Source organism: Poecilia mexicana, unplaced genomic scaffold (genome assembly GCF_051168715.1).
Source record: "Poecilia mexicana isolate PSO_F unplaced genomic scaffold, ASM5116871v1 scaffold_16, whole genome shotgun sequence".
Lineage (NCBI taxonomy): Eukaryota > Metazoa > Chordata > Actinopteri > Cyprinodontiformes > Poeciliidae > Poecilia > Poecilia mexicana.
Window position 1 is genome coordinate 6,238,621 of NW_028263385.1, and position 24,366 is coordinate 6,262,986.

Below are 24,366 nucleotides of genomic sequence, written 5' to 3' on the forward strand. Positions count from 1 at the left end.
GTAACAGTCTGATTTAATTAGAGATGTGATTACATATTCATCTGAAAATAATTGTCTGTTTTAAAAGTTAGTTTGGTGTAAAGTGGAGCTAATCTGCCAACAAACATCAAGTTATGGACAAACATAAATACAAAGAATAGGAAAAAATGTCCTGATGCTACATCATGAAAAACAAAAATACTAATGGAACTAAATGTCCTTCTTAAAAGAAACTATGAATCTTGTGATTTCATAGACAAGAAATGTTACAAGAGATTCATAAGGAACACTCTGTTATGGACAAAAGTACTCTGTCTTTTCTCTATCTGCTTTATCTGCTCTCACGCACACAGCTTCTCACTGACATAACCATAACATTTAAGACTGGCAACAGTCACACAAATAAAAACTGATTAAGGCAGGCCAACACCTTCGAGGGAGCAGAATGAGGAGGAAATAAAGCAGAACTCGCGCTACAATCTTTGCTTCACTTGGTGTCAAAGAAAGGTGAGCTGAGTGGAGCCTAGCGCTGGACGGTCATTACAATATGCCACATGAAATCATTTAAACATGTTTTTGAAAAAATATTTCAAATATGTCCTGATCTTACACATTTTGTCTGAGAAAAACTGACAGGAACTAAGTTCACTCTGTGTCTCACAGGTAGGATGTTGATTTCACAAACTTCTGCACAATTGAGGCTCCAAATATATTTCATGACTGAGAAACACCAACCTTTTAGTACCTTGCTGGTCAGGCCTGGTCAGGCCCAAACGTGTTGTGAGGGTCTGCTGGGAACATCTGGCAGAGTCTCCTGTGAGATGGAGCTTTACCTCCCACCTCTGGGGGAACTTTGAACATGTTCCGGGGGAAGAAAGGGGTGTGGAGTCTGACAGGACCATGTTTCATGCCCGCATTGTCGAGGTGACATATCAGAGCTGTGGTTGTTGGTGCTTGTCATGGTAGCAACCCTCGAATCCATTGGTGGACACCTTTGGTGAGGGATGCTGTCAGGTTGAAGAAGGAGTCCTATCAGGCCTTTTTGGGTACTGGCAGTCCAAACAACATGCGGTCTGGCTGGTTGGTGAGGAAAAAATTCGGGTGTGGGAGGAGTTCAGAGAGGCCATGGAGAGAGACTTCCGCATGGCTTCGAGGTGATTCTGGTCCAACCATCTGGAATCTCAGGAGGGGGAAGCAGTGCAGCACCAACACTGTTTGTAGTGGGGATGGTGTGCTGCTGACGTTGACTCAGGATGTTGTGGGCCAGTCGACAAAGTACTTTACCTCATCAATCCCACCAACCTGCCTTCCATTGAGGAAGTGGAGCCTGGGGGCTCTAGGTTGGACTCTCCAATCGCTGGGGACGAGATTGCCTCTGTGATTAAAGAGCTTTTCAGTGGCAAGCTCAGTCACTTGGAAGGAACTCAAAGTAAAGCTGCTGTTATTTCACATCAAGAGGAGCCAGTTGAGGTGGCTTGGGCATCTGCTCAAGATGCCTCTTGGACGCCTCCATGGTGACGTGTTCCGGGCACGTCCCACCAGGAGAAGACCCAGGAAACACTGGAGGGACTAAGTTTCCCAGGTGGCCTGGGAATGCCTTGGGAATCCCCCAGAGGAACTGGAACTATTGGAGAATTGAAAGGTGGCTATACTCTTAAATATATAAGTAAAAGAAATAACACTCTGAGAAGTAGTTCTTGCTGCTAGGCCATAGACGAGCTAGAGATTTATTACACTACCACAGATTCCTCATTACATTTTCATCAGTTCAGTACTCAAAAATCTTCCAAAGTCTCAACAAAAAATCTTCCCGTATTCTTAAGATCACCCTTTTTTATACACTCTCATCTTCACTGATGTGAGTTGGAAAGTATCGACCAATGAGGTTGCTACCCTTGATTTGAGACATCTTTATCCAACATCTGCTCCTTCTCAGAATTGCAGAGTCGCCCAATTCATCTCAAACTGTTGTTCTTATCTTGTCCGAACATTATTCCTTCCAAAGCCATTTTTGGATCCATTGCTCTTTGCAAAGAAATAAGGTCAGGTTGACCAAGAGAAGCGCCAAAATCCTTTCGCAAAAACAACTCCTTAAGTAGTATTTCCGTTCTTACAGAAAAAGTGGCTGGGGAGAGGGAAGTCTGGGCTTCCCTTCCTAAGGTGCTACCCCCACGACCCGACCCTGGATAAATGAAAGAAGATGGATGGATGGATGGATTTCTGAGTTTCAATTTTTTTGTTGCAATTTTACATTTACAACAAATGCAAATGCTCTTCACCATCCAGCACTGCAATATAGTTATTTGTCAAAATAACAGAATAGAATAGAATTCAACTTTATTGTCATTGCACCGTCACAAGTACAAAGCAACGAAATTAAGCAAACACTTTTCTGTTTGTATAGAGGGTTGTTTTCAAAGCTCATCAATGAACAAAATGTGATTTTACTTTCACCACCAAAAGCAGATGTGAATTTTTGTAGATTGGAAGCCAAACAGTTCTTTCCTAAAAAAAAAAAACATCATCCTGAAAACAAGGACAAGTCGCTCTTTCTTTGTAAACAGTTCTATTTCATCAAGTTTACAATCAAGTTTTCACTTGAGTAAAACTCATTGCAAACTTGTGCAATGCAAAAGCAGAAAATTTACCTATTATTTTTAATCTAGTTTTTAGTGTAAATCTCTCTGTCACTTGAGAAAAGGCAAAACTTACAAGTATCTTTGCATCAATGTAAAGGATCTGTTTATTATAAGTCAATTCCTTTATACTGATGAAAAAGTTCTTGTTTCATTGGCTGATTATTTAACATGTAAAAGGGGAAATGTTTGGATATTAGTGAACTGATCTGTCAATGGAACAAGAACTTTTTTCAAGTTTCTTTAGAACGATGAGATGTTAAAGTTACTCTGTATGCAGAAGACGCGCAGATCGGTGTCTGTCCTGTGATTGGTGGCTTTCTTTCCAGCAGGAAGTTGTGAACAGTTTAAAAGCTGCTGCAGGACTGCAGACATTCACAGGAAGCTGGACCAGCAATGGCTCTGCTGAAGGTTTTGCTGCTGCTGGGGCTGGGTGAGTCAGAAACACTGGACACACCGTGGAAACTGGACACAACGGGGAAACTGGACACACCAGGGAAACTGGACACACTGGGGAAACTAGATAAACTGGGGAACCTAGACACACTGGGGAAACTGGACACACTGGAGACACTTCCTTGGGTTCCAGGGAGACTGCTGCTCTCTGTGACCCTCAAACTTCCCTCTGATTCTGTTTCAGATTGAAATTTTTTCGCATATGAACTATGATTATTTTTAATCTTTAACTGTTTATCCTTTTTATGATCCAGCAGCCATGTTTGCACCTGGTTCCTGAATAAGGTCCTAATTTTTCTTCTCCAGGTGTTTCAGTGAACTCAGCTGTTTCTCTGCAGAAGAGAATCGTTGGAGGTCATGACTGTGACAACAAGGAGCGTCGTTATCATGTACGGCTGAAGGTCATCAAGGGTCCTCATACAAGAGTGTGTGGAGGATCTCTGATCCACCCTCAGTGGATCCTGACTACAGATACCTGCTGGAGGTCGGAGACAGTGTGGTAGGAAAGAGGCCTTAACAGAATTTTATCTGCAGAAGATCAGATTTTCTGTGTTCATTATAATGTAACCTTTTCTGCAGGTATAACAAAGCAGTGTTAAGAGTTCATCCATGGAATCCTTATAAGAGAATTCCCAGAATCCAAAGCAATTATGAGACTTATGCTCCCGAAGGGTGGCGGCATGACATCATATTGCTGAAGCTTCGAATATCAGTAGGAGGTGTCACACTTGTTCCACTACCAAACTGCAGTAATCGTCCTAAAGTGTAAGTCTTTCTCTGATCAAAAACATGACTTCATGTTTTCTGTCTCCAGTCCTGCTGCCTCTGGTTTAGCACACCTGAGTCAGGTAATCAGGCCACCAGCAGAACCAGAACCAGTTTATCTCAGGTGTGTTGGACCAGAGACACATGTAAAGGACACAGGACACTGAGGACAGGAGGAGGACACTCCTGTGTCAGTGGATGAAGTCCTTCATGGATTTATTTTCTGTCCTTCCGTGGTTCTTCATAAAAATTAATTTTCTACATTGTTGTCTTGTATTTTCACATTTCATTTTATTATAATTGTGTTTTAGAGGTGATACTGTTCAGCTGGCAGGAGAGGGAGGAATGAAAACTTGCCCAAATTATCGGCGATGTGAGAGATATTGAAGTTAAAAGAATAAAATCTTTTTTATCTCTACAGAGAAGGTTGAGTGAAGAACATGTTTATGATTCTCATGTTTCTCTCCAGTCCCCAATACTGTTATTGCACCACGTCTTCAGTGTGTCAACGTGACAGTTGTTGAGGTTTCCCACTTCCTGTCGGGATATGGCCATACATTCTCTGCTACAGCACCGAAAACGGATGTATGTCATGTAAGTTTGTTTCTTCACTATCTCTCTGCAGTGATTAGAAGACTTTTCTGTTTTACAACATAAATACATATAATGATATAATTTTTTTCTACAGGGTGACGTTGGTTCAGCTGTGGTGTTCAACAACATGATTTATGGTGTGATTACTCCAGGTGTATCAGGGCAGTCATGTCGAAGCCCAGGTTTCATCATGGATGTGTGTAAATACATTGGGTGGATAAGAACAACAATTGGGATTTAATAAAACAAATTGTCATGAAATATAATTCTCATCAAATTTCCTCTCAGATATAATTTCATTATTGTATCTTGATCAGTTTGATCCACATGTTTGTAGGAGCAGAATGAATCAATAGCTTTGTTGGTTTTCACCTAACCTTGATCTCCCTAATGGATCTTTCTCCACTCAGAAATTAACAATAAATCAATGAATGCATTGAAAAAGCAACATTTCCTGGCTGTTCGTCTTTGCATTCATGGTTCAGTTTGTTCAGTTTATATTTTCCCTGAACTGACTCTGAAAATGTGACAAGTTTTTAATCACATGAAGAGGAACACCAATATCTTTGAAAACAAAGATATTAACAAATAAACTTGATAATATGCTGTACGTTTAGTGATATTTTCACAGTTGTGGTCTCGACTGGTCTTGAAATAAAATGCTGAGTCCTCAGAGAGCGAGACAAGTCCGAAATCATCAATAAATGGTCTCGAGACCAAGACTGATCTCAAGTACTACAACACTGGCACTGAGCTCAAGCTGCAGTGGTTTGACAAGCTGCTGATGACCGATATTAAGAGAGAAAAAATTCTAAAACTTATTAACCCTTTTTTAAAACCTTTTGACTCGTTATATCCTCTCTTATGCCTGGATTCAGAAAATACTGTGCGCAAAGACTGAGATCACACAAAGATAACAGCGTCACCATAATCAGCATTTATTCAACACAGATACATACCATCACCAGAAAAGCACATCAGAAAACTCAGAGCACAAACAACACATGAATTTACCTGAGAGAGGGAAAAAGACAAAAGATGGAAACGACAAACAAAAAGCAAAGACGTCTTTGGAGAAATTTCATAGAGCAAAATCTGATTTGTTACTCCTGTGTACAAAGTTTTATAGTAAAGGCGTATTCTTGTCTTTAATTTATTCAAATAAGGCGTATCTTTGCTCATCCAACCAGGAACTGTCTCTGACCTTCTTTAAAGTTAGAAACTCCCTGCAATTTGTTTACAAGATCAAACACCAGTTGTCTCCTTTATCTAAACAAAGTGGAAGGAGAGGTTCTCCTCCACTGGCCTAGACTCATGCTCTTTTATGGCTTTTCACAGATCAGTTTTAAAGTTGGAACTTCTCCTGATTGTTTCCCACACAGTCAAAGGATCTTAGCAAACAATCTGCTGTAACTACAGGTAACATAAAGTTCAATAGGGCAGAATAAGTTATTAATCTGAAAACTATAATTAGGCTATTTCAATCAAGACATTTTAAGTTTTAAAACTAGCATGTTTTAAATTTATTTTCTTAACACCAAGCAGCAGTCAGCCGAGGCTAGCATCTCCAACATCTGCACCAAACTGGAGATCTTGTGGTTTCTGTTAATCATGTTGCAGTCTCTGGTTGTCCTGGCCCACTTCAAGCTGCTGCAATGTGACATCGCAGCATGCATGACCTGTGGCAACACCAAGATATGGCAGGGCGTTACTGGAGAAACGACCTTTGGAGGGGGACAAGATTCCTCGTGACAGCTGGAAGGAACGGTCTGTTAGATAGCTTAGAATAAACATGGACATACTTAACGATTGTTGTGGGGTGGTAGAAATACCGCTCCAGAAGAACAGGGGGATTGTTGGGAATAAATAATTCTGTGCTTTCCTCTTTTTTAGCTAGTTGCAAGGCTAAAGCTAAAGAAAATGACAAGTTAGAAAACACCCTCAAAGCTAAGTCTGCGGCATGTTCCTGGCAACCACTGTTGACCTGTGCTACCTCGCCTTAAGGCAAAGGCGATCCTCTGTCAGTAGCAGTCTCAGTCTCAAGTCATTGGCTGCAGATCTGTTAAATGAGAGTAGGGCGATGTAGTGGGCGTCGCACATTTTCATTTTGGAAAGGTGGCAACCCCACTCTGTATTCAGATAACAGCGCAGATCAGTGTCCGTCCTGTGATTGGACAGATCAGTGTCTGTCTCTCCAGCAGGAAGTTGTGAACAGAGTTTAAAAGCTGCTGCAGGACTGCAGACATTCATTCACAGGAAGCTGGAGCAGCAATGGCTCAGCTGAAGGTTCTGCTACTACTGGGGCTGGGTGAGTCAGAAACACTCGACACACTGGGGGAACTGGACACACTGGGGAAACTGGTCACAACTTCTTTGCATATGAACTGTGATGCTTTTTAATCTTTAACTGTTTATCCTTTTTCTGCTCCAGCAGCCATGTTTGTACATGGTTTCTGAGTAAAATCCTCCTTTTTCTTCTCCAGTTGTTTCAGTGAACTCAGCTGTTTCCTTGCAGAAGAGAATCATTGGAGGTCATGACTGTGCTGACACGGAGCGGCATTACCATGTTCAGCTGAAGATGACCAACGGGCAGAAAACCACCATCTGTGGAGGATCTCTGATAAACCATAAGTGGATCCTGACTGCATATACCTGCTGGAAGTCGGAGACAGGGTGGTAGGAAAGAGGCATTAAAAACAGTTTAATCTTCAGATGATCAGGTTTTCAATATTATCTAACCTTATCTGCAGGATTAATGTAGCATTATTAAAAGTTCATCCACAGACTGGTACAATGATGACTGTCAGAGTCCTTCACGCTCCTGTGGTTTATGCTCCCGAAAATTGGAAACATGACATCATGTTGGTGAGGCTTTCAAGACAAGTAACAGGTGTCCCACTTGCTCCACTACCAAACTGCAGTAAACGCCCTAAAGTGTAAGTCTTTCTCTGATCATAAACATGACTTCAGATTTTCTGTCTCCAGTCCTGCTGCCTCTGCTTCAGCACACCTGAGTCAGGTAATCAGGCCACCAGCAGAACCAGAACCAGTTTATCTCAGGTGTGTTGGACCAGAGACACATGTAAAGGACACAGGACACTGAGGACAGGAGGAGGACACTCCTGTGTCAGTGGATGAAGTCCTTCATGGATTTATTTTCTGTTCTTTCATTGTTCTTTATAACAATTAATTTTCTACATTATTATCTTGTATTTTTACATTTTATTCTAATTGTGTTTTAGAGGTGATACTGTTCAGCTGGCAGGAGAGGGAGGAACGACAACCGGCCCCAATAATCAACGATGTGAGAGAAATATTAAAGTTATGAGAATAAAATCTTTGTTTCTGTCTCTACAGAGAAGGTTGAGTGAAGAGCATGTTTATGATTCTCATGTTTCTCTCCAGTACCTGATGCTGCTATTGCAACACGTCTTCAGTGTGTCAACATGAAAGTTGTTGAGGTTTCCCACTTCCTGCCAGCATATGGCCATACATTCTCTGCTGCAGCACCAAACACGGATGTATGTCATGTAAGTTTGTTTCTTCACTATCTCTCTGCATTGATTAGAAGACTTTTCTGTTTTACAACATAAATAAATATACTGATGTAATTTTTTCTACAGGGTGACGCTGGTTCAGCTGTGGTGTTCAACGGCATGATTTATGGTGTGATATCTGCAGGTGTATCAGAGCATCCATGTCAAAGACCAGCTTCAATCATTGATGTGTGTGGATACATTCAGTGGATAAGAGGAGTAACTCGGTATCAATAAAACAAACTGTCATGAAATATAATTCTCATCAAATTTCCTCTCAGATATAATTTCAATATTGTTTCTTGATCAATTTGATCCACATGTTTGTGGAATTAGAATAAATCAGTAGTTTTGCTTTTTCTCACCTGACTCAGAAATTAACAATAAATCAATAAATGCATTGAAATACATCATTTCCTGGCTGATCGTCTTTACATTCATGGTTCACTTTGTTCAGTTTATATTTTCCCTGAACTGAGTCTGAAAATGTAACAAGTTTTTAATCACATGAAGAGGAACACCAGAAGTAATTTATTTTGTTGAATTTGTATCTTTTATATCAGAAATGAACATGCAGCATCTAAGCTCTGCAGCTCTGGAGTTACTATTCCTGATTTAGTTCTAGAGAAATTTAAACTCCAACAAGACCAAAGAGCTGTGCACAAAAGTGATGAAACAGAATTTGCATAACTAATATTGAAATCCTAAATCATTTAAAAATGATTTAAATATATAATTTCTAATAAAGGTATAAAAGAAAAAAATAAAATGTTTAATAATTCAAAATCTATTAAAGTCAAAATCTGAAATGAAAGAAGTTTTAAAAAATTATTAAAAAACAGGTCAAACTAATTAATGGTTGCCACAAATTTAACATGAAAATTATTGTAGAAAATGTTTCTCTTTTACAGCTAATTTATTGTTACAGTGACATCTGGAAAAAGTAAACTGCTTCTAAAATATATAATCAAATACTTTATTGTTACAATGTTTTTCACTGACAATATTACATCAAATTAAACAGGAAAGGTTTGCATCATCAAATATGATGGTCTTAATAATTCAATAATGACCATCCAAATAATAGTACTAATTAACAATCTGACCTTATTTATTTACAACCAGGGAATATTTCATTATACTTTTATTCAATGATACAAACTTTTTCTAGAGTAACGACTTTGTCATTCATCTTATTCTTCATACTTAACAAACATCAACTGAAAGATTAAAATGCATAATTGTACCATAAAATTATTAATCTTGGATGGAGATGAGGCATATTTCATCCAGCTCTGGATTTTTGGGGAGAAAAGTTATTTTGTAACTTAAACTGGGAGAATATTATGTTTCTGAATAGATAAAGCTGCAGTTTGTTATAATCAGTAGTAATATCCACTGTCACATAACTAGAAAATAAATGTCTGTCTGATCAGATTGTAACTCTTTTATTCATGTCTGATTAATAATTAACAAAATAATGGATTTCCAATAAAATATTAAACACATTTTTAGTTTTAAAAGCTGTTAAACTTGTCATTAAAGAAACAAAAACTAAAGTCTGCATCAAACGGTTAATGTAAAGAACCATAATAGTTGCATGGATATGTTGGATGTATTCTGGTAAATTTGAACAGTTCTCAACACATTTTCTAGTGGTAACTTAAACTTTAGAAAATTAAATGTACAAACACTCAAACCTTTTCTGTATTTGGAGAAGATCAGAGGAAGCAAAACATTTAGCTTTGAGCTCATTAGCTTGCAAGCTAAATATTATTTGCTAGCTAAATAATTAGTCAACTTAATATTTAGTGTTGTTGCTAATAAATTATTTTAATGGCATGTATAAATGCTTAACTAGTTTTCAAAATCTGCCATTATTTTTGCCTTTATTGATCTTTTTTGGAAAGATTTGTGTGTCTGATCAGTTTCTCTCACCATTCCCTAATGTTATTGTCGTTGCGTCAGGACTTTTCATTATGGTGACACATGACACGTTCACTGACGGAGGAATGAACCATTCATTCTGAATTAGTTCTGAATCACTTTTGCAGGTTTGCTAGATTTCCAGTGGTGTGGAAATTTTCCTTTTAAAATGAGTGAGGGGAAACTCTTTCAAGAACCAGAGAAAGAATATGTTAGAGAATTTTCGGTATTATCATTTTGTTATTACTTTAGTTCACATTCAGTCTATAGATCGTTGTAATTTTCTGTTTAAAGTGTTCTTTTCCTTATGTGTGTATAAACTGACCTGGAGGTTATGACTGTCTGTTTATCTTCATGTGAGACAGTCAAACTCTGTGGTTCTCAGACCTTAAATTCTTCTTGTGTTATCTACCCTTTTCTTAGTTGATAGTTTGACCTAGAGCTGAACTGGGCTCAGACCGTAGATCAGATATCACACCTGGCTGGTTTGTTTAGGTTAGAAGTTTTACGACCTTTGTTGTTCTTCCTGACTGCCCCTTTTGGCTGTTCTGCTTGGACAATAAAACAGGGGCTCGCGTGGAAGGAGATCAGAACTCTCTGTGAACGGCTTGGAGAAGTTGTTGATGGAGACTTCTCCTTTGGCAAAAGCTTGGCTACAAAATTCATATACGTTGTCTGTGGTTCTTTTATATAGGTTTGAGAAAAAGTACCTATCAGAATATATTCTTAATGAGTATTTATTTGAAGGCTTAACAGCATTTGAAGTCTCTTCTCACTGAATGCAGTCAGGAGAAAGAGCCCCAAGCAAAACACAGATTACAGTTTTATAGGGAGAGGGAGATAATATAAGCTAAAGAGTGACAAATCTAATTCCTTTTCTGGATTGAAAGTAATCTAAAACTAAGTAGTGACTGTTCCTGTCAAGTATTCCTGGATTCTAAGTTTGTAGTTATTCTCATTCTAATTCTCCTTCCATTTCTGGGCTGTACAATATTGATCTAAATACCCATCACTCTACATTTTCTAACAAAATAAGCTAATAGATGGATAAAAGTAACTAAGTAGTGACTGTTCCTGTTAAGTATTTCTGGATTCAAGTTCATAGATATTCTAATTCTAACCAAATAAAACAAAAAAGAGGAAAGGTCACATTAGGGCAAATGGCAACATTCAGACAAAACAAAGAAGAAAACAAAGACATGAGTGAAGGTGGTGACATCACAGGGCCATGAAACCATGTTGCTGAGACTCCTGGCGAAGTCCAATGAAGATGTTGTTATTGGGTGCAGTGGTGGCGCAGGAGCAAAGCCCAATCCATGTATTGAGGCATTAGTTCTCATCCCAGTGGTTTGATTCCTGGCCTGGCGACATTTACCCCTCTCTCGTAACCCTCTTTCCTGTCAAACTACTTTCAAATAAAGGCCACTAGAGCCAACAAAACCTTTAAAAAGAAAAAGATGTTATCAAGGCATGATGTCCTTGGGAGCGCTCAGCTCCACAGCTGCATGGATAACAGGAGGGGGTGAGGTGGGAAAGAGCATTATGTTCACATATTTTCAAGGAGATTGGAAATATGCAGCCCTTCCAAGGCCACACAGGGAAAGCCAGTTCAGAAACAGAATGTCTTAGGTAGGGAAGATTATAAATTTCAATCTTCCCTAAAGTCTCTGATATATCTCAGTTCCCAATTATCCAAATTAATTTGGTCATTACACTTAACCGAAACTAGCAACTTCTCCAAAATCGATTCCATTCTGTTAGTGAGTTTTAGAGTCCTGAGCTGGGCTGCGAGTTTCAACAAGAATCACATCCAACTTGCGTTTCTTTCCACATCAACAGTCCGAGTGTTAGCTAGTTCGGCTAAGTCCATCATAAATTTTTTGATAATCCAGTAATCCACAAGCTCCAAACAGCAGAAATCCTGTTATCATGAATAAATCCAGGGTGAATCCCGCTGGGTGTGTCCCCAAAGGACAAGAGGGCTCTCCTGTGCCTAGACTTTTCGTCAAAACTTTGATTAATTGCATTGAGAGATCAGTTGACCAGATCCATAATTTGTAGATTTGGAGGATGTGCAAAGAAAAGCTCCAAAATATAGAAAAAGACAGGACATAAACAGAGCAAGCAGGGCAGGCATGGGCAGGGAGGGAGCAGAGGAAAAAAGCATACGCCTTCACCAAGAGCAAGAGAGCAACCAAGAATGATCCATTTTCCCCTCTGTGCACCACCCAGGTCCTTTACCACTTTCAGGACCCAACTCATTATCTTGAGAAATAATGAGCTTTGAATGGGGGTTTAATGCAGAAAAATGATCAACTGTTGCACGTAATCCAAATGGATCAGATACAGAGATGCTCACCATCCAGCACTGGGCTCCACTCAGCTCATCTTAGTGATGACACCAAGTGGAACAAAGATTGTGACAAGTTTTGCCTTATTTTCTCCTCATTCTGCTTAATCAGGCCAATTTTTGGCCTGATTAAGCCAGGCCAAAAATTGTTGGCCTGAATTTATAAATTTTTGTTTATGTATGAATGTTTTAAATGTTATGGTTATGTCAGTGTGCAGCCGTATGCATGTGACCAGATAAAACAGAGAATAGAGAGTCCTTTTGTCCATAACAGAGTGTTCCTTATCAATTTCTTGTAACATTTCTTGTCTATAAAATCACAAGATTCATAGTTTCTTTTACGAAGTACATTTAGTTCCATTACACATTCAGTACCAGTACAAAATAGTTTTTTTTTACTGCAACAAAGTAACACACCAGTCAGTGCATTTGATCACCCAGACTTTTTCCACTCCATAACAAGCGGAGAGGCATATTCACTAATAGACTTCCTTATAATACCCTTCATCTCCGTCTTAGACAAGACCTCCTGCAGCTAATAATGTGCTGGTGCTAGGCATCGATAAGGCAAGCGAAACGGTTGGTCATCAGTAAAGTGAATCCGATGGACAAAATCCCTAGTCTCCCCACAATCCAGTTTTCCCCTGGAGAACACATTCTGGTAAGAAACTACAAGTTCAGCCAGCCTTCTCTTGAACTCATCCGACACCTCACAGCTCTCTATGTCGATGTCATGTAGACCACAACTTCTCAGCATTTGTACAGGATCAGAACTGTGATGTGGTGAGCTTGTTGAAACAGTAGGATGGCTGCAGTACAGTTCAGATTTCTCCTGACTAAACACAAAGTTCTCCACAGTAACACATAGGAAGACGTCAGCGATTTTAGCATTGCTGCGCAGTATCATAGGTTTGTCTGTTGGGTTGAGGACCTTCATAGGGACTGTTGGAATGTTAATTTTATTAAGCTAGTTTAATGCTAGAGTAAACTTTAACCACATGTTTAAATATTAGACAAAATCAACATTGTTTTGAGCAGGCCTAAATTGATGTTAAAATTAGGTTCATGATTCAATCAACATAATCTGATCAGTAGAATACTGTTCTTAATCATACCACCATGATTTGTTAAAAGTAGCTTAAATTGTAGTTTTTATATTAAATCACAGCCCTGTTCAGTATGCAAGTCATGCAGTAATTAGAAAATGTGTGTGCAACTGAAATTGTCTTACAAATGTAGTTTAAACTAAGCCTGTATGTTTTTGGAAGATAAGTACAGAACTCTGCAAATGTATATGTCCAGGGACAAAGGACCATTAATATAAGTGTCTTAGCCTTCCTTTGAACCCAGCAAGCATTCACAGAGACATGAAATATGTTTTTCTGAAGGCAAAACTTTCTCTGTGTTTAGCTTAGCGTTCAGGCCAGAGTCAAAAAAACTCTGTGTTGCACTCAGGCAAAGGAAGAAAGTTCATAAAGAAAGCTGTAAATCGAATAAAAGCCTTTGCATGGTTTGTACCAGGTAAAAGGCAGCCCTTCTACATTACATATAGTAGAAAAGGAAGAACACGCCTCCTTAAGTCCCCAATATACTCGGGGGTACTTCAGTCCGCGGAGGCGGGGACTAGAAGTGGATGTCCGCCCGACATGTCTGCGCAAGGATAGATTTTTATGACCGCGTACGCGTACTCAGTGTCGCACAGTAAACTATATTGGGTATATATTGGGGCCTTTAGAAAAAGCTGGGTTCCGGAACTGGAAGAGCAGATCATTTAGTTTTCCTCACATGTTCTCCAGGGATGGTCCGTTCTTGAAAATGTGTCCCAGTATTTTCTTTTTGTGTTTTGTCTTTTGTCTCAGGTAATTATGTCTTGATTTGCTGGTTTGTGATTCCTAGGATGAGTTGTGTGAGTTTATGCATCTGATTGTTCACTATATTCTGCTATGATTGTATGTAGAACAGCTAGTTTCTTTGTATTGTTTTTTATGGACCCGGGGAATGAGAGAAAAAAACAACAACGTGTAGAAGGAGGTTTTTGATATTATATATCATATATTGTGTTATTCTCTCAACAGGACCCAACAATTCCCCAACATGGGTGTGACTACCTGACCCAGCACAATCCACTGCAAAAACAGAAAACTTACCTATTATTTTTAATCTAGTTTCTAGTTTAAATCTCTCGGTTCACTTTAGACAAGGCAAAACTAACAAGCAACTTTGCAGCCAAATAGGATCTGCTTGTTTTAAGTCGATTCCTTAGAATTGATGAAAAGTTCTTGATTAATTGGTTGATTATTTAAGTAATAAGAGGGGAAATGTTTGGATATTAGTGAAATAATCTGTCAATGGAAGAGGAACCTTTTTCAAGTTTCTCTAGAACGATGAGATGTTAGTTACTCTGTATGGAGATGACAGAGCAGATCAGTGTCCGTCCTGTGATTGGACAGATCAGTGTCCGTCCTGTGATTGGACAGGTCGGTGTCCGTTCTGTGATTGGTGGCTTTCTGTGAACAGAGTTTAAAAGCTGCTGCAGGACTGCAGACATTCGTTCACAGGAAGCTGGACCAGCAATGGCTCTGCTGAAGGTTCTGCTGCTGCTGGGGCTGTGTGAGTCTGACACACTGGGGAAACTGGGGACACTGGAGAAACTGGACACACTGGAGACACTTCCTCGGGTTCCAGGGAGGCTGATGCTCTCTGTGACTCTCAAACTTCCGTCTGATTCTGTTTCAGATGGAAACTTCTTTGCATATGAACTGCGATTATTTTTAATCTTTAACCATTTATCCCTTTTCTGCTTCAGCAGCCATGTTTGCACCTGGTTTCTGAATAAGGTCCTAATTTTTCTTCTCCAGGTGTTTCAGTGAACTCAGCTGTTTCTCTGCAGAAGAGAATCATTGGAGGTAATGACTGTGACGACACGGACCGGCATTTTCATGTTCGGCTGGAAATGAGCAATGGTACTCAAATGATCATCTGTGGAGGATCTCTGATCCACCCTATGTGGATCCTGACTGCAGCTGCCTGCTGGAAGTCGGAGACAGGGTGGTAGGAAAGAGGCATGAAAACAGCTTTATCTGCAAATGATCAGGTTTTCTGTGTTAATTATAATCTAATCTTTTCTGCAGGAATAATGTAGCAAAGTTAAATGTTCATCCACGGACTGCTAAACAGACGCATTTCAGAGCCATAGACCTTAATGTAGTTTATACTTCTGAAAACTGGAAGCATGAAATCATGTTGCTGAAGCTTCCAACGCCAGTAACAGGTGTCCCACTTGTTCCACTACCAAACTGCAGTAAACGCCCTAAAGTGTAAGTCTTTCTCTGATCATAAACATGACTTCATGTTTTCTGTCTCCAGTCCTGCTGCCTCTGCTTCAGCACACCTGAGTCAGGTAATCAGGCCACCAGCAGAACCAGAACCAGTTTAGCTCAGGTGTGTTGGACCAGAGACACATGTAAAGGACACAGGACACTGAGGACAGGAGGAGGACACTCCTGTGTCAGTGGATGAAGTCATTCATGGATTTATTTTCTGTTCTTCCATTGTTCTGTATAACAATTCATTTTCTACATTGTTATCTTGTATTATTACATTTTATTCTAATTGTGTTTCAGTGGTGCTATTGTTCAGCTGGCAGGAGAGGGAGGAACGACAACCGGCCCCAATAATCAACGATGTGAGAGAAATATTAAAGTTATGAGAATAAAATCTTTGTTTCTGTCTGGTTGAGTGAAGAACATGTTTATGATTCTCATGTTTCTCTCCAGTACCCAATGCTGCTATTGCAACACGTCTTCAGTGTGTCAACATGAAAGTTGCTGGCAGTCCCCAATTTGTGGCTGTATACGGTCATGTATTTTCTGCTGCAGCACCGAACATGGATGTATGTCATGTAAGTTTGTTTCTTCACTATCTCTCTGCAGTGATTAGAAGACTTTTCTGTTTTACAACTTAAATAAATATATTGATGTAATGTTTTTCTACAGGGTGACGTTGGTTCAGCTGTGGTGTTCAACGGCATGATTTATGGTGTGATTACTCCAGTTGTACCAGGCAACGCATTTCAGATTCGGGTTTTCATCATGGATGTGTGTAAATACATTGGGTGGATAAGAAAAACAATTGGGGTTCAATAAAACAAATTGTCACGAAATATAATTCTCATCAAATTTCCTCTCAGAAATAATTTCATGATTGTTTCTTGATCAGTTTGATCCACATGTTTGTAGAATTAGAATAAATCAATATCTTTGTTTTTTCTCATCTCACCTTGAGCTCCCTAATGGATCTTTCTCTGTCTCAGAAATGAACAATAAATCAATAAATGCATGGAAAAGAAACATTTCCTGGCTGATCGTCTTTATATTCATGGTTCAGTTTGTTCAGTTTATATTTTCCCTGAACTGAGTCTGAAAATGTAACAAGTTTTTAATCACATGAAGAGGAACACCAGAAGTAATTTATTTTGTTGAATTTGTATCTTTTATATCAGAAATGAACATGCAGCATCTAAGCTCTGCAGCTCTGGAGTTACTATTCCTGATTTAGTTCTAGAGAAATTTAAACTCCAACAAGACCAAAGAGCTGTGCACAAAAGTAATGAAACAGAAGTCAGATTTTGATTATGAAAATTAGCACATTTCATATAATATCTTCAAACTTTTATAAAACAGACAGCAGTTTCAATAACAAAACGTCTGTTACACTCAATATTTTCTGATTAGTTTTCAACCATTTTAAAATGACCAATTTCACACTGGGCTGGATTTTAAAACGGGCTTGCCCGGGCTGCAGGCCGGGGCCCCAGCACTTCGGGGGTCCTGAAAGATGATTTGTATTTTTGTGAATGAATAAGATCAGAATGCCTTAATTTTATCACTGGCTAAAAGGATTTTGGCGGTGTTGTTGAGTAAAATTACGAATTTGTTCTGGCAAACGTTCATCATGAATGCTTGATTATAATTGGTCCATGTTGGATGCTTCTTACGCTTTGGGGCGGAGCATCACCTGTAAGGGACAAGATCCGTGTACCCACAGATCCGGGTTTCCTGATTGGACCGCTGCCCTGCTCTCTGCTCTAAAGACCCCAACTCTGCTGCAATGGACTTGGTGAATGGACAAAGGTCACTGATTGATTTGGGATCTAAGAGTCTGAAGGATATAAAGGACTGGATCTACTTTGTTCCATTTTAAGGGGATTTTCGTCTCATCAAGACATGATTCTGACCAAGAACGCCGAAATTTCTGTTGCCAAGGGACATAACATCTACTGGGTATGAGTCCGACTGCTTCCCAAAGCCTCTTAGAAAATCTAGTGATAGGATAAGGAAGGGATAGATAATGTGGTTTTAATATGATATCTAAAAAAAATTGTTAATTGTAGTCGGTAAATCGTTTTGAAATAAGTTGCTGTCACTTAACCCTGCTAAAGCCACTAATAAAAATATATATGAAATTTTGTTGACGGTTGTGGACATTGAAATTAATTCTGAGTCCGGAATTACCAATATTGCTTCTGATCATTGTAAAGTCTATGTGCATAGTTCTAGGAAAATGGTGGCTCCATAGGTTTCTTTGGCGATGAGTAAATAATCACCCTGGGGTTCGAGCCGAGTCACTAAAATTTATCTAGTCTGCAACAAGTGTTCATTATTAAAAGGGAGAGAGCTGCCGTTAACAAAAGTGATTATTGGGGCTCGGTAACCTTGAGAGCTACTAGGTTAATTGCCTTAATAATTGAAAAGGGTGATAACTTCTGGAATTGTAGGCAGTCAGAGGCTAGACGAGTCCTCCCGCCACCAGCTTAAACAGAATGTTTTCTAGACTATCCATGGAGTAAAAGCCCTAGGAACTAGAGACTTTCCCGACCCATTAACTGGAGAGCTGGTCAATAGTCAGTCCGTGAGATGTGAGAGGGTTTAGGTGGGGCTGGCTATTGCGCAATAACAGACTATATATATATATATATATATATATATATATATATATATATATGTATATGCGCAATTGTATAACAATGATTAAGTAGGGCCCCCACCTTGGCCCCTCCTAAATCCAGCCCTGATTTGACATCTTGGTATTGATAAAGATATGTTGCATGAATAATAAAGCTTGCCAGAATCACAAACCAAGAAATAAGTTGTTGTAGTTCACCCAATTTGCCCTCTGGACACCACCCAGGTCCATTTAGCAATTTCAGGACCCGACTCATTACCTTGAGAAATAATGAGCTTTGGTTAAATATAAAACAGGCCTTAATGAAGAACATGATCAAATGTTGCACGTAATCCAAATGGATCAGTTGCAGAGTAACATTCACTGTGCAGCGCTGGGCTCCACTCAGCTCACCTTAGGGATGACACCAAGTGAAGCAAAGATTGTAACAAGTTCTGCTTTATTTCTCCTCATTCTGCTCCCTCCCTCAGTTGTTGACCTTTTGTCCATAACAGAGTGTTCCTTACCAATTTTTTGTAACATTTCTTGTCTATAAAATCACAACATTCATAGTTTCCTTTACGAAGTACATTTAGTTCCATTACACATTCAGTTCCAGTACAAAATAGAGGTTTTTTTTCACTGCAACAAAGTAACACACCAGTCAGTGCATTTGATCACCCAGACTTTTTCCACTCCATAACAAGCGGAGAGGCATATTCACTAATAGACTTCCTTATAATACCCTTCATCTCCATCTCAGACAAGACCTCCTGCAGCTAATAATGTGCTGGTGCTAGGCATCGATAAGGCAAGCGAAACCGCTGGTCATCAGTCAAGTGAATGCGATGGACAAAATCCCTAGTCTCCCCACAATCCAGTTTTCCCCTGGAGAACATCCTGGTAAGAAACTACAAGTTCAGCCAGCCTTCTCTTGAACTCATCCGACACCTCACAGCTCTCTATGTCGATGTCATATAGACCACAGTCTCTCAGCATCGGTACAGGATCAGAACTGTGATGTGGTGAGCTTGTTGAAACAGTAGAATGGCTGCAGTACAGTTCAGATTTCTCCTGACTAAACACAAAGTTCTCCACAGTAACACATAGGAAGACGTCAGCGATTTTAGCATTGCGGCGCAGTGTCATAGGTTTGTCTGTTGGGTTGAGAATCTTCAACAATCCCCCCACATGGGTGTGACTACCCAGCCCACCAAAATGTTTTTGGGAGTGGAACGAGCAGATGACGGCTTGACGATCACAGTGCCCCCTAATGTCAGTGGTGCAGTGGACGGCAGCTTTCCCCAAACCACATACTCATGGCGAGGAAGAAGGGTGACAGCCTGTCTGAGCCTACTTCTTCCAATCTTGTCAATGTCAAATTCCTCTGCTTTATCTTGTCAGGTAAAGCAGAGGTTGACCACCGAGAAACACAACTCAGCAGCTGCAAAATCTCTTCACACTCTGTGTTTGCAGTATCTGACGATGTAATGAGTTCCCAATACCTCGAATCAGTTTTCATTCTTTGAATAAGGGGCACATTGCTACCGATGATGATTTCATGATGCTGCCCAGGTATCAAAAATGTTGGTACTGTAAATCTAAAGCCATAGATCTCAATGTCCAACTCATAGGTGCGCCAAGGCTGCATGAGAAGGCCTCCACACCTGTCGACGACTGGGATTTTAAGAAGGATCAGATCAACACCTACGGCTCTTAGTTTTCTCTCTGCCTTCATGCTCAATGTGCATGACATACTCCCAGAGTCCAACATACCCCTCAGTGTAGATTTAACTGAGACTGAGGCATAAAACAATCATTAGCCCTCTGAACTCTCTGTGACCCCAAGAAAACAAAGTAAAGTTAATTCCTGCTATTTTGCAATCGTAGGTTCACTTAAATATTTACATTATGGAATGGATTCATTTATTCGTTCATATTCATATATTGCAAAAGTGATGATAAAACTTAACTTAATAGATCTATAAATAAACTGGATGTATTTAGATGAAAAATAAACAGTACACACTTCTCCGGCAGGACATTATAAAAGGGAAGGGCTTAAGGGATGCAAACCATTTAAAGACAAAACCACAGAAGAAGAAATAAAAAGGAGGGGCTTTCAGTCTTAAAGCAACATGGTTAAAATTATTTAAAGATGTTTCATTCATTCAGGTAAGGAACAACATGAATCACCAAAAAAGAAAGACACTTTGCATAATTAAACACTATATAATTTACACTAGCCTGGAGGCTAGCATGAAGAATAGCATGGAGACTAGTATGGAAGCCAGCATGGATGCTAGCATGGAGGCTAGCTCTCCCACACCCTGAAAACCTAAAAGCTTCACTTAAGATTAAGTTTTGTATTTTGTCGTTTAATATGTAGTGATTGATTGGAACGTATGTTTATTTTAAGGCTGATTATTTACTTTTGTTCAATATTTTAAATGTTGTGGCACGGTTTGAGCCTTTTGCTAACAAAATGTTTCACTTTGACCCTTAGTGCTGCTGCTCAGTCCTGTGTTCACAAATGAATGAAAGCAATTAATAAAAACTGTAAACTGAATCGTGGTTGATGAAAGAGGTTTGTGTCTTTAATAAAAAGAGTCACATTGGTTAAAATTTTACCATAGGTTTCTTTTATAAAATGTGTTTTAAAAATCTGAATTATTCTAATTTAATTGGGTAAATTTCTGAGTTTTATTTTTTGTTGTAAATTTCCATTTACAACAAATGCATTATACTCAGCACTGTGATAATGTTCTTTTTCAAAATAGAAAAAGCAAACCCTTTTCTATTTGTATAGATGGTGTTTGGAGAATTATCCTTTCTCCATACTAAATTCTTGATGTATGAGGTTGAGGAATAGTGAGTGAGTTGAAATCTTGATTTCCATTTAAAATACAGCTGACCTACAGCTGCTATTTTTAAGGGCTAGCAGAACAAAATGGCATCAAACAACAGTTTGTAATTGGGGCCTGCCCATGCAATGCATGGCAGGAACCTATTGTTCTACACCAGGAGTCCCCAAACTTTTTCCTGTGAGTGCAACATAACTTGTCCCTTCCCTGGTGGGGGGCCGGAGTCAGTTTCTAACAGAAAAAGTGTGATGATTGCAGGAGTGCCTAAATGTAAAAATGTATTGTTTTCCAGAAAGCACAATCAAATAACCCTCTCTGGGTTCTTCACAAAAAAAAAAAATCCAGAAAATAACACCATTTATTAAATAAATACCGTATTTTCCGGACTATAAGCTGCACTGGACTATAAGCCACAACCCCAAAGTTTTTAAAAAAACCCAGTAAATATACACATATAAGCCACAGATATCTCTGCCGCTCCAGGTTTTCCACAGCGATGCAGCAGCAGCAGAGGGGGGCGGACAACCAAATTTGAGTCATAACAGGTCAATTGAATATCACATTTATTACGGATGAAAAAGAAAAAGTTGCCCAATTTAGATTTAACCTACCTGATTACAGTAGTTTCCAAATGGTCACTGTAACAGTAAAAGTGCTGATCCTTCGTGTCTGCTACTAGCTAAATCAGGGGTCGGGAACCTTTTTGACTCAGAGAGCCATGAAAGCAAAATATTTGGAAATTTATTTCAGTGAGAGCCATATAATATATTTTTAGACTGAATTCAACTAAATGTGAGTATAATAAGCCTCTGAATTTATTCTTTTAAATAATGTTGTTATAATACTCACCATTAATGCGACTTCTGGTGCTGCATGGATTTGCTGGTGGCTGCGCCAAATGACTTACGTCTGTTGACTCATCCAAAGCCAGGGAAAAGAACGGCGCTGCATTTATGTCCTTCACTTGTGTTTCCTCCACTTGGTTTGCCATCATGATGGTACGATCATGAACAGTTCTTGCCGACAGAGGCATGTCTTGTATCCGTTTGATTATCTTATCTTTGTTCGGAAGATCATCAAAAATTTCATTGGCTACATCCAGCATCAACGTTTTAGCATACTCGCCATCTGTGAATGGTTTTCCGTTCCTTACTATTGCTAAAGATCCAGCAAAACTAGCGGAATTATAGTCGCCTTGCCGGGTCCATACGTGGAGTTGCTGCTGGCTAGCTTGCACCCTGCTCAGCAGCTCTTGGCACGCTTTCTTCCTGCTGTCTCCCGCAGGGTATTTTGATGCAAAGGTAGCATGGCGTGTGTCGAAGTGCCGCTTTACATTCGACCGTTTCATCGATGCAATTTTGTCATTGCAGATTAGGCACACCGCAGAACCTGCTCTCTCTACAAAGGCGAATTCTTCAGTCCATTCATCCTGAAATGTACGATACTCATCATCTTTTTTTCTTTTCGCCATCTTCTTCGTTGAAGGGTTAGCTTTGAGCTAATGACCGAGCAGACTGATTCAAAAGGGGGCGTTTACCTGTTTACCCAGCAACGGCCAATGTAGGCTATTATCATCCAATTAAAATGATGGACAATTGCTGCAGCCAACTGCAGCCCTGAACAGGACATGAGCAGTGGAAAATCGATGGATGGATTAAAACAAGTGATAATATTTTATGTTTTATCTGAAAAGCCGAAATCTGCGAGCCAGATGCACTCATCAAAAGAGCCACACCTGGCTCGCGAGCCATAGGTTCCCGACCCCTGAGCTAAATGAAAATGGGACTTTCTTCTTTAGATTTCAACGGCAGCTTGCATCCATTATTGTTGCACTACTGCCATCTACTGGATCCTAATATCTATACCTCAAATTCTCATAATGATCCCAGTATTATTTAAAAAAAAACTAAAAATCTTCTTTTTCCCCCTCAATGCTATTTAACTGATCAACAACATTCTCAAATTTCAGTTTCCTATTAAAACCTAATTCCGTTTTAATGGGCATTTTCTTCTTTTATTTCCAATTTTGACTTCCAATGATTCACTTCCTGCTAAAGAGCCCCCTGGTGAAGAAAAATACGCATATAAGCCACATGGTTCAAAGCTTGGCTGTACAGTGGTGCAGTTGGTAGCACTGTTGCCTTGCAGCAAGAAGGTTCTGGGTTCGATTCCTGGCCCCGGTCTTTCTGCATGGAGTTTGCATGTTCTCCCTGTGCATGGTGGGTTTTCTCTGGGTACTCCGGTTTCCTCCCACAGTCCATAAACATGTCAGGTAAATTGTCCCTAGGTGTGTGTGTGTGTGTGTATGCATGGTTGTGTGTCTCTGTGTTGCCCTGCGACAGACTGGCGACCTGTCCAGGGTGACCCCGCCTCTCGCCCGGAACGTTAGCTGGAGAGGCACCAGCACCTCCTGACCCCACTAAGCGACAAGGGTGTAAAGAAGATGGATGGATGTTTCAAAGCTTAGGAAAAAAGTAGCGGCTTATAGTCTGGAAAATACGGTATATGAAAAAAATCTAAATGCCCCTGGTATTGTTCAGGGATCCAGCCCATGGGCCATAGTTTTTCTACACATATCACCCTTAAGGCAGCTCAAACCGCTGCGTGTACCCCCACAAAAGTGATATCAAACGTTCAGCTCGATCCCGAGAAGTGCGCTATTATTTTTTATGGTTATTATGTTATTATGGTCTATATTATGTTCTGTCTCGCAGCTCACCTACTCAGAGGCGCTGCCACTGCTGCGGCCCGAACCGCAGTCTGAGGGGGACACATTACCGTATTTTCCAGACTGTAGAGTGCACCTCACTATAAGCCGCATCTACACAGTTTTCTTTTTAAAAACTGGAAACGTACATATATAAGCCGCACCGGGCTGTATGCCACTGGTATCTCCGCCGCTCTCGGTTTTCCATAAGGACCCAGCAGAGGGCAGCATCCTTATAACTCTGCTGGATAAATGAAGGACGCATATCTCCAAAGTCTCCAAAGCCGATCCACGCTGAGTTTATGTGCAGCGACTTTATGTACCCCCTGAACTGCCAGATCAATAGCCCTCAACTTAAAAGCTGCATCATACGAGTTTGAAAACATTTCTACGTTGTGCCTGCTGCTAGAATGTGCTTGTATTAAATGAAAATTATTCTTTGAATTCCAATTTTGACTTCCAATGATTCACTTCCTGCTAAAGCGCCCCCTGGTGGTTGAAGAAAAATCCACAGAAAAGCCGCACCGGGTTATTAGCCGTATGGTTCGAAGCACAGAAAAAAGTGGCGGCTTATAGTCCGAAAAATATGGTAGTTTACAAAATCTGTCAT

General features: G+C 39.8%; 4 protein-coding genes across 4 annotated transcripts in view; all 4 read left to right on the top strand.

Annotated features, from left to right (window-relative positions):
- The first annotated feature begins 3,011 nt into the window (after positions 1–3,011).
- On the top strand, positions 3,012–4,671 carry LOC106931463 (blarina toxin-like). Its single transcript, XM_088013960.1, has 6 exons — positions 3,012–3,048; positions 3,378–3,570; positions 3,651–3,836; positions 4,148–4,209; positions 4,306–4,430; positions 4,525–4,671. The coding sequence occupies exons 1-6, from the start codon at positions 3,012–3,014 to the stop codon at positions 4,669–4,671; spliced, it is 750 nt and encodes a 249-aa protein (XP_087870086.1).
- A 1,953-nt stretch (positions 4,672–6,624) lies between these two features.
- On the top strand, positions 6,625–8,379 carry LOC106931462 (snake venom serine protease homolog). The gene is made up of 6 exons (XM_088013708.1): positions 6,625–6,738; positions 6,914–7,106; positions 7,181–7,366; positions 7,673–7,734; positions 7,836–7,960; positions 8,054–8,379. Exons 1-6 carry the CDS (start codon positions 6,702–6,704, stop codon positions 8,201–8,203), a joined length of 753 nt encoding a protein of 250 aa, XP_087869834.1. The 5' UTR covers positions 6,625–6,701; the 3' UTR covers positions 8,204–8,379.
- A 6,436-nt stretch (positions 8,380–14,815) lies between these two features.
- Positions 14,816–16,387, top strand: LOC106905572 (kallikrein 1-related peptidase b27-like). Its single transcript, XM_014970468.2, has 6 exons — positions 14,816–14,852; positions 15,101–15,293; positions 15,374–15,559; positions 15,866–15,927; positions 16,019–16,143; positions 16,238–16,387. Exons 1-6 carry the CDS (start codon positions 14,816–14,818, stop codon positions 16,385–16,387), a joined length of 753 nt encoding a protein of 250 aa, XP_014825954.2.
- A 2,989-nt stretch (positions 16,388–19,376) lies between these two features.
- Positions 19,377–24,366, top strand: part of vwde (von Willebrand factor D and EGF domains) — a 32,514-nt gene continuing 27,524 nt past the window's right edge. The window contains exons 1-4 of the mRNA XM_088013961.1: positions 19,377–19,460; positions 19,590–19,672; positions 22,214–22,334; positions 23,764–23,828. Coding sequence (XP_087870087.1) covers positions 19,377–19,460; positions 19,590–19,672; positions 22,214–22,334; positions 23,764–23,828 — 353 coding nt within the window. The remainder of the gene's footprint in view (positions 19,461–19,589; positions 19,673–22,213; positions 22,335–23,763; positions 23,829–24,366) is intronic.

What these genes read in the sequence shown, in the direction of transcription:
- LOC106931462 (XM_088013708.1), top strand. Translation starts at nt 6,702, where the DNA reads ATGGCTCAGCTGAAGGTTCTGCTACTACTGGGGCTGG. An exon ending in TCTGCTACTACTGGGGCTGG is followed by an intron (nt 6,739 to 6,913) that starts GTGAGTCAGAAA and finishes TTTCTTCTCCAG; the next exon opens with TTGTTTCAGTGAACTCAGCT. An exon ending in TGGAAGTCGGAGACAGGGTG is followed by an intron (nt 7,107 to 7,180) that starts GTAGGAAAGAGG and finishes CCTTATCTGCAG; the next exon opens with GATTAATGTAGCATTATTAA.
- LOC106931463 (XM_088013960.1), top strand. Translation starts at nt 3,012, where the DNA reads ATGGCTCTGCTGAAGGTTTTGCTGCTGCTGGGGCTGG. An exon ending in TGGAGGTCGGAGACAGTGTG is followed by an intron (nt 3,571 to 3,650) that starts GTAGGAAAGAGG and finishes CCTTTTCTGCAG; the next exon opens with GTATAACAAAGCAGTGTTAA. An exon ending in TGCAGTAATCGTCCTAAAGT is followed by an intron (nt 3,837 to 4,147) that starts GTAAGTCTTTCT and finishes ATTGTGTTTTAG; the next exon opens with AGGTGATACTGTTCAGCTGG.
- LOC106905572 (XM_014970468.2), top strand. Translation starts at nt 14,816, where the DNA reads ATGGCTCTGCTGAAGGTTCTGCTGCTGCTGGGGCTGT. An exon ending in TCTGCTGCTGCTGGGGCTGT is followed by an intron (nt 14,853 to 15,100) that starts GTGAGTCTGACA and finishes TTTCTTCTCCAG; the next exon opens with GTGTTTCAGTGAACTCAGCT. An exon ending in TGCAGTAAACGCCCTAAAGT is followed by an intron (nt 15,560 to 15,865) that starts GTAAGTCTTTCT and finishes ATTGTGTTTCAG; the next exon opens with TGGTGCTATTGTTCAGCTGG.